Genomic DNA, 9942 nt, shown 5'->3' with positions numbered 1-9942 from the left:
GTTCTTGAGTTTTTGCAAAAAGTCTTCCCTTCTTAGTAAGTGCTGCAAAGGTAGGTAATCCCTTTTGTTTAAGGCAGACTATTGTGACTACCGGGTAACTACGGAACCCTACACTGAGCATGGCCCGACATCTGCTTTTGGCCGGTTTTTTTTTGTTATAATTGATTATATCAAATAATCCTATGATCTAACAATTGTAACGCCAATCTGAATCATGAGTTTGAAGCAAAATTAATTTATGACATATAACAAAATGTCTTTAGTTCTTTGTTGACTGCGGGTTAATGTTTCCCTAGTCAACAACATTTAAAAAAAGTTACTTAAATCTTACCGTAGTTATTTTGTCGTGAATACACATAAGGTTTCATATGCGGGATTGAAGCACTCAAATGTGTTCCCATTCTCATTTATATGGTGACAGTTCAATCATAAAGTAAATATATATATCTGGGGGGCTACCGCGAAAATCGAAGTTCGTCAATTGCGGGATTTTTCTCTGTCACTCTAATTACGTCTTAGTGAGAGTAAAAGAGAAAAATCCCCGCAATTGGCGAATTTCGGTTTTCGCGGTAGGCCCGATAGTCAGTATGAAAAATAAACAGTTCTAATAATTCCGCAATTTCACGCGTGATCATATATTACTGGTCAGGCTGTACTCATTCGAACAAAACCAAACTCAACGAGATTAAGTTGTTTTATCAGTATCACAGATTTATCATAGAGACCGAGGGATTTTGCACCTTTTTTAGAGACGAAAATATAGTTTGGCCCAGGACTGTCTCATTTCAAACATAGACAGAGAGAATCATACTGTCTTTGTCTTACGCTAGTACTAGTAGTACCCAAGGGCTGATTATAATTTTCCTGGTTGATACTGACTGACAATATAGATAGATAGATAGAATACTCTTTATTGGCACACCTCGTAAAAATATACAAGAAAAATAAACAATTGATTAGATTGATTTTTTGACAAGTTGTATCTATTTGCCAGACTATAGTGAGCCAGACTAACGGCTCGAATTTCATGCGAAATAAACCACTATATTATAAACAGCGATTGATTAAGAACACTGCCTGCCAATTTTAATTAAATCCTAGAAGTTCCTAATTATGCTTAAGAATTTGCGGTGTGGAGCGACATTCAAATTTTATGCTATTTTATGTGAATATGTTATGACGGCTTATTTTAAGGCATGCGAAATGCACTGCGAGTCGTATAAGGCATCTCGCAAAATTGCATGCGGCTTCATCATATCATAACAATATCGAATCAGCTCCAGAGACTCAAAAATTGTTTAATTTAAATTTCAACCGAACTGTTTTACTTCCGGTTATGTAGTACTGATAAATATTAGGACGGAAAAGAAAAAAACATCAACAAAGTGACGGGGGCTGGAAAACATACGTTACATACGAGTAATTAATTCTAACACGTAAGTACCTACTCGACGTGAAACCTAGATAAATGACAAGTACCTACTACCTATGCTGTTTAACGCAATACAAAGAGAGCGTCCAGAACCGTTTAAATACCTGTAGACAATTTTTGCCAGTTTGGAGCCCCTTCCACCCTTATGTAAGAAAAAATAAGAATAGGTCGAAACATTCCCTGTTTAATATTAATCCGTAATAGAAAAATATATTTACTTGTTTAGTTTGTTTTAATTTATTTTTAACAAATACCATTCATCTTTATAATATTATTATATATTATACATAAGATTTTTACCAATCCACGCTTTTCCAATGAATAATCTTAATCATGCAAGATTGTGTGATCTTAGTAAGAACTAAAAATTCCTTGTAAAAAAATAAGACATGCATTTAGATATACTGACAAAGTGAGCTTGCCAGAGTATAAATACAGTAGGTACCGGAATAACCGGAAATAACTGAAATTACTAAAGTCCGTTTACCGCGGGTTTAATGTCTACTGAACATAATGAGTTTTTAATTGCAACTTTGAATTGGACTTTTATGCCTATATCATGTTACAATACAACTGTGTCATTTTAAACCAGGTATTAGTATATGTTACTTTGAAAATACAAACACCAGACAAAGGCGAGTCAGACTCGGCCACCGAGGGTTCCGTACAAATTTGACTTATTTTTAATTTAATTCTTTAAATATTTACAAATGTATAGTTATGAGGTTTTTCCCTGTATTTGCTTGTAGGGGCTGTAGACCCGTAGGGCTATGATGGTCGACTCTTTATCATTTGTCACCATTCCTGTCACGTTCTAACACGTATGTAAGCGCGAAAGTGGCGGGCATAGTGACAAATGATAAAAATGGAACCATGCTGCCATTGCCACGGCTGATCACCTGAGTATATGGTTTTAATTTCAACTCGATATCTCCACGCGCGCACGATGGGTTTGACAATTTGAGTTAAACTTTCTCTTTGAGAGCTCCGCTGCTCTTATTTATTTGTTTTATTCTGTGCCGTAGCAGTGGCGTAGCGAGGGGGGGGCTAGGGGGGCCATGGCCCCGGGCGGCACATTAGAGGGGGCGGCAAACACGGCATTTAAAAATATAAAATTATGAAATCCAAATTTTTCAAATCGCGTCACGAAACGCGCCAACGCACCGCGGGAGCCAACGGCGCGAGGCGAGGCGGCGGTGCAGGGCGTCTACCGCGAAAACCCAAATTCGTGAATTGCGTGGATCTTTCTATTTTACTCTCACTAAGACGTAATTAGAGTGACAGAGAAAAGTGACCGCAATTGACGAACTTCGATTTTCGTAGTTATAGGCCCAGGGGCGGTCCATCGCTGCCGAAATGCGGTGTTCGGAGCCACCGCCGATCTTACACGATTGTCCGCTGGTTATATGTTAAATAACGTCACATCAAATTGAACACAGCGCCCTTTGCCGGGTGCCATCGGCGCCTTCATACTAAAAATCTGGACATAGCCCGACGTACGTGGCGCGCCGCGCGCGTTCGGATGCCGGGCGCCCTCAGTGCCCTCATGCCAAAATAGTCGAGCGTAGCCCGATGAACGTGGCGCGCTGCACGCCATCGAATCACGATCACAGAATAAGTATTAGTATTTGTCACAATCATGTTAAAAGCATCGGGCGTAGCCTGACGTAGGTATTGGGCGCTTTGCGTGCGCTGCTGTACTAAAGGCGCCTTCGCACAAAAATAATGTAAAATGAATTTAAATAATGAATCACAAAATGATAACCCTAAAATGAATTAAAAAAAAATAATTCAAAAACTAAAACCAGACTACTGAAATTCGCGCTCTAAAATGTATGAAGCAAGAAAAAAATCTAAGTAATCAGAAATAATACTTTACTTTTACCTTAAAGTTTATGACCGCAGCATACGACCACGGCTGTCCTTTAAATATGTTTTTGAATATTGAATATACCTACACCGTGGGAACGAGGAACCTGACAGATTTTAAAGGAGTATTCTTGACCGCATTTAGCGTATTTAGTGGAATCAGTATAAAAAGCAAATTGTATAAAAGTTGGTCCCAGATACGTATTTCAGGATTTTTATAATAAATCACCCCCTTTAAATTAAAAACAACATACCCACACTTTTTTTTGCCAAATTTAACAAAAATTTTTGCTCCTTATGACCAGGAGTGCGACGTTAAAATCTGTCGGGTTACCTACTTGTTCCCACATTGTGTACAAAATTTATTAAGTAAATTATGTTTGTTTTGTTTCTTTATATAAAACATGATAAATATAAAGTATTTTCTGTTTTCTTTCGTATTTAAAATAAGATTTTTTTTCTTTTTTCATAATTTTTAGAGCCCTATTTTCAATAGTCGAGTTTCAGTTTTTGAACTTATTTGTTGTATTTTACCATTTTTAGTCAACTTTTTTTTATCTAATAATTAATATTGATCATAAACGGGGCGACAAATTTCTGATGGGCCCCGGGCGGCAAAAACACACGCTACGCCGCTGTGCCGTAGGAATATGACATGTAAGAGGGCAGGCACTGAAAAGTATTCTTTGACTAGGTACCTATTTTGGATTAATTTTGTAAGTAGAAAGCGGGTAGAATGGAATTTTATTGAATAATCATTTCGACGTTATTCGTTTAAGTGCCCATTACATCCACACTTTATCAGGGCTGATATCGGGCCCGAGCAAGCCTATTTTTCTATTTCACCAAATATCAGCACATCGTTAACAATATTTGAAATGTAAAGAAATGCTTCATATGCAAATATATCAAACATTGCATATTTTTGACAATTAGAGACAAAGTATTATTTATAAAAAAATAATGTTTACGATATGCTGGTATTGCGTGAAACGGAAAACGGTATTCAGGCCCGACAATTTACCGCCCTAAATTTACTTGGCGCCGTTGCGAGGAGCAAGAGTTGGGTGTATTGGGGATGGGATGGGAGGAGGCTATCCAAGCTGCCCAGAACCGGCGTCAGTGGAAGAAAATGGTTCGAGCCCTACACCCCAGCAGGGGGTAGCAGGATGGAAAGAAGAAGAATAATATATAGTGCTACCGTATAGAAATAACACTTCCTAAAAAAAAGTTTGATGGCGATTCAGGGACGAATTATGCTGTCCCTTTCTAATGTATGGCACTATCCCTTTCGGCAATTTAGGGTTGTCATAATTCAAGTCATTATCTTATCTGCGGTCGTGCACGTATAGGGATGTCAAGTTGTGCCAACCCTAATAACCCTAATAATTGCTCGAGCCGGGAAAAGCCGAAAGGAGGAGTGTCGATGTCGCCCCACTGCCTTAAATGCATTGCCAGACACATGTTAGAAATCAAACTCACTTATACACAAGTAAAAATGTGTTCACACGGTCAGAAGGTACGAGCACGATACAGTGATGTGAATCGAATAGCGAAGTTGGATCACAGATTAGCTTCACAATTTTAAAGCAGATATTGCACATTCATCGCCACGAAGATACGCGTTTATTCGTGCCAGGGGCGACTCTAGAACGGTAAGTAAGTAAATGTACTTTATTGAACCAAAAAAAACAAGTCAAAAGCAGATTACATTGTAGATATATTATAGTGTAGGTAGCAACAGGCGGTGTTATCTCTAAGCGATCTTTTCCAGACACCCTTAACCAATGTTGACAATGGTTTTAGAATTTTAGACAATGGCGTGACGAACCTGCATGACGTCAGTATGCCCAGGTCGCTGAAATCAACCCTGAGATAAAACTTGCCTCTTTCGATTACAGCCGATAAAGCCTAGTCTTAAGAGTTGAGCGCCATCCAGTAGAAAGCGAGGTCTTTCCTAGCAAACATCCCTACATAAGTATAAATCATGAATATCATGATCCACGTGGAATCGTGAATAGTGAATACGAGTACCTGTCTTCAGAGTGTTAGGTATAACTATAGTCAGTCAAGCCATTTCCGCCAGTAGAAAAAAGCGGCAAAATTTAAATATGTAGACGCGAAGGGTTATCTTCCCATAGAAAATTTTAATTTTGCGCCTTTTTTTTCGTGATTTACTTTGTACTTACTTATTGTTCAATGGCGTTAAGATAATGTTATTAATGTTTTTTATAGAATGCCGTAAAATGGTCCTACTTTGGTCCCCAGTAGGTACCTAATTATGCTCGAATTCTAATTTATGTACGTCTCATATATTCAAATATTATATTACTATATATGTTATTATTTATATACTCAGATGAAGGAAATTGAATATATATTTTTAATTGCTACGTTGGTCTTAAACTAATCTCTCTTTTTTTGCGTTGCCTATGGGGTAACCTTGCGCCCTTAAATAAACTATAGATCGGTGCAAAGATACCCCAAACAATCGGTATCTTTCGTTCCTTATTCATTACATAATGTTGATTTACCGTTAAAAATAAGTTACATAACATGTTCTTCTTTTATTAAATTTTCATATGAATATTTAAAATGATTAGTTTAAAAAATATACATAATTTTCTTGTGGAGTGAGTCTCTCAAAGTGGAGCAAAAACTGGAGTAAAATAGGACCGTTTTACGGTAGCGTATCTCTTATTGTTTTAGATAATTTGTAGTTAGATGCAATGGCAAAGTTTTAATGTATGTTCATCCCCAGCGAGCACAATCACCTGTAGCTTATGCTCTGCTCGCTTCACACGGAAATAAGTAACTAAAATAGTGCACAGTTGCTTAGATTTTTTTTTTTTTTGCATTTGAACGGGTACGAGTAACAAGCGAGTGTTTTTATTACAAGGTTTCATTTAAGATGCAATGTATGCACCTATGTATGTATGTAACTATATTTGTAGTTAATTTGACCCACTTGCCGGTTTCGAATGAAGCTGAAAAATTGCATGCATTTGTATGCCGGGTGACAAGCTAATATAATGAATTGATGATGGAGATATGAGGTGGCCGTAGGAACTTTGTGATAAAACAGCGCAATATTAGTGTTTGGAGTTTTTAGAATTGTCTCTATGAGTATTAGGTAGTTGCCTGTGGAAAGAAAAGTACAGCGATAAAAGCTTGTACTAAAAATTAAATTTTTGCCATAAACTTTTTTATAGTCTCAACCAGAAGTGAGTTACTTGGGATATGGGACCGTGCGAAGTGCATGGTGGGGGTAATTCGTTATTCGTATTCGCGGGCTTGTTTTACGCAACTCGACGTCGAAATGGTGGGGGTAAGTAAAGCGATCCCAGCGCATAAGGTGGTTAAATTTGAACTAACCGCGGATAGCGTCTTTAACATTTCGTACAATTATATGGCTCGAAATGAAACTTTGATTTACGATTACTCTTAAATATTCATTTAAATTGTATGGTGTGAGGCACCATTGTAAGCTGTATGAAATGCTTAATATAACTAACGTATTCATTTTGATAATTGTTAATAATGTATCCATGTAAATGCCACATATTACGTGATCTTTTTCTAGAAGTTACGAATATGTACAGTAAGTTATCCTTAAAAGATAGACATTTAACATCGCGGACTTTTTTGTAGACCTATGAATGAGAAACAACCCCACCATACATTGTGTTGCTATAGCTCAAACGGATTAGGCAGCGTTTTCGATGAAAGCTCCTGGCCAGCGTGATTTTTTCCGACAACATCGTTATATTTCAAACAATTTACACAAAACCTTAACAAGTTATATACTTAAGCCTTCCTCAAGAATCACTCTATTGATAGATGAAAGCCGTATGAAAATCCGTTCAGTAGTTTTTAGTTTTAGAGTAGTTTTATAAGATGTAGTGAATTGACATTTTCCCCTAGACTTGCGGACACTAGGTTGAGTGACAGTCGTGCACGCTCCCAAAATTTAGGGTTATTCCCACTAGTATACCACCAAGTTGTAAAGGTGGGAAAAAAATCGCAGTAGTTATTCCCACACACCACTGGTACCAACTTGGTGGTAACTAGTGGGAATAACCCGAAATTTATTTTCGGCATTTTAGGTGAAAGAAAACATCGTGAGGAAACTGGATTAATCTCCATCAGGTACAGTTTCCCGTCTGGGTGTAAAAGTCAGATGGCAGTGATTTTTGTAAAAACTTAGTATCTGTGCTGTGCCAACTTTTGCGAGTAGGTGGCGGAGCGGACCCCAGGCTCCCAAAATGTGCAGTGGCAAAGTGTCGGGATAACGCTAGGAAGACGATGATAATGATGATGAATTACCTATAGTTAGACCAATTTAAGTCGGCAGCGATTTTGATAGCCCAGATTGTGCAAGGGTTATTCAAAATAACATTTGCACAGTTTGGGCTTTCAAAATCGCTGCCAACTTAGCTTGATCTAATTCTACTAATGGGAACTAACTGAGGGAATCACTTGTAAATAGAAAAGTTCAGTATATTGTTTCCTGTGTGTTATATGCCGTAAAATATAGGGACAAGGCGACGCAGCTATGCGTTAGGGAGAGCAAGCAATATTGCCATCTCGTGCTGTCACATAGCTGCGTCCCTCGATTAGATTGGCTTACCCTACGTGTATTTTAGGCCTCACTTCTGATCTACGCACCATCTCCATTGGCGGATTTGCAACCTTGGCCACCCAGCAGTGGCGTAGCGTGCCTTGGCGGGGCCCCGTATAAAAATTTGTTTAGGGGCCCTTAGGAAGGGTAAAGATTTCTCACAAAAACGCACGTTGGGGGCCCCCGTGGCTCAAGGGCCCCGTATAATTGATACGGCAGATACGGCGGTAGCTACGCCCCTGCCACCCAGGCTCCAGGCCCCTTATTAAGTATAAGCTGCCCTTTTCTCGGCACCTTTCTATATAAACTGCCGCCCCTAATATCATACCGCCCTAGGCCCGGGCCTACTCGAGCCTTAGGGCAAATCCACCACTGCATCTCCGTGAGTATAAATAATGCACGTAATACATTAAATTAATAAACTTAAATTAAATAATTTTCTGGCTGACTGTATATGACTACGTTCTTGAACATTTACTCTTTGTCTTGAACGCACCTATAACGCGCTATAGAACTATGGAAGGTAGAGGCAAGGAACAGAATCTCTATAGGCAGAACTATTTCAAAGGTGTCCAGCTGTCAGCTATAAATAATAGTTCCAAATCTCTCCAGAGTAGCGCTAGAGTAGCTAAGAACCTAGGCGTTATTAACGGAGTGAAGTGCGCTGTCTATGATTAGATTTTTTTCTTAAGTATTCTAGGTATTGTAACGCCACTTATTTATGGTTTTTTTTCGGGCACTTTATGGTGTATGGAGATTTTGTTCCTTGCCTCTACCTTCTATAATAGAACTTCACATCACGATGACAGCACTGTCAGCTTTCACATGTCTGTCACTGTCAATGTCAATATTCATAACATAACCTATATATGTATAACCTCTAAAGCCTAGCGCTCACCAACCAAAGCGCGAATGTTTACTATTTTAATAAGGACTTTGTATTATAAATTAGCTGAACAATCCAATAAACCTCAATATGTCTGCCGAAGAACGCAATGGCGATAAATCTATCATTAACTTCCTCAAAACAAATGTTCCCAAATCGGACCAAGCCAACATCGAAGCAGAGTTGAAGAAGGACTTTCTTTTGGCTAAAAAGAAGAGTAAAAAGCCCCAAAAGAAAGTTAAAACTAAGAAAATTCGTACTTTAACGAGACGTGAGAAAAAATGTTTAGGTTTCTATGACATACCAAGATGTAGTGTTAAATACGAAGATGTCCTTCCTATGCACAATATATGGAGTGACTATGTAAGTCAAATGCTAGAACTGGACAAGCCACTGCCGGACCGTACAAGTAAAAGCTGGGAGCAGTTCACACAAACTCTGTACCGGTCAGATTTCCATGGCAGCTTACTTCATGTGGTTCGTTCGAAATGCCCAAGCTACGTCGGCAAGAGCGGCATATGTATTATGGACACGCGGAACACATATAAAATAGTGTCGAAAGATAACGTGGTGACTACAGTGCCTAAATTCTGTTCAGTGTTTGAAATGCACATCAGGAATGTTGCAGTGACTTTGTTTGGGAAGCATTTGTGTGTACGGCCAGCAGAAAGGTCATCTAAGAAAGTAAAGACTCAATTGCATCCTGATCTAATATAAGATACATAGCTGGGCAATGTTGATCTGTTAACACATAATTAAAATAGCATATTTGTATTGTTGCAATACTTGCAATAGTGATCTACTTATCGTCGGGGATAGTGCAATACCGCATAACTAACAAATGCAGTAAGGTTCAATTACCTTGTAGATTGTTTGAATTTCGAACTCTTACGACTTTGTTAGTTGCGCGGTATTGTACTATCCCTGACGTTATATTTAGTTTGGGTTCTGGAAGTTATCATGTGAACCCCATGACATTAGGTCTTTCAATAATAAAATAAAATAAAAACACTTATTACTGAGATAGGGTAGAGTTATTTTTTACATTTTATTATATCGTCGGGGATAGTGCAATACCGTGTAACTAACAAAGTCGTAAGAGTTCGAAATTCAAACATTGTACAAAGTAATTGG

At 38.3% G+C, this 9942-nt stretch overlaps 1 protein-coding gene across 1 annotated transcript; it reads left to right on the top strand.

Annotated features, from left to right (window-relative positions):
• Positions 1 to 8185: 8185 nt before the first annotated feature.
• LOC133529170 (ribonuclease P protein subunit p29) lies at positions 8186 to 9832 on the top strand. Its single transcript, XM_061866821.1, has one exon. The coding sequence runs from the start codon at positions 8899 to 8901 to the stop codon at positions 9523 to 9525; it is 627 nt and encodes a 208-aa protein (XP_061722805.1). The 5' UTR covers positions 8186 to 8898; the 3' UTR covers positions 9526 to 9832.
• Positions 9833 to 9942: the final 110 nt, after the last annotated feature.

The sequence above is a fragment of the Cydia pomonella genome, chromosome 20, assembly GCF_033807575.1.
Source record: "Cydia pomonella isolate Wapato2018A chromosome 20, ilCydPomo1, whole genome shotgun sequence".
NCBI lineage: Eukaryota > Metazoa > Arthropoda > Insecta > Lepidoptera > Tortricidae > Cydia > Cydia pomonella.
Note: the sequence above shows the minus strand (reverse complement) of the source record. Positions and strands in the feature narration are given on the sequence as shown.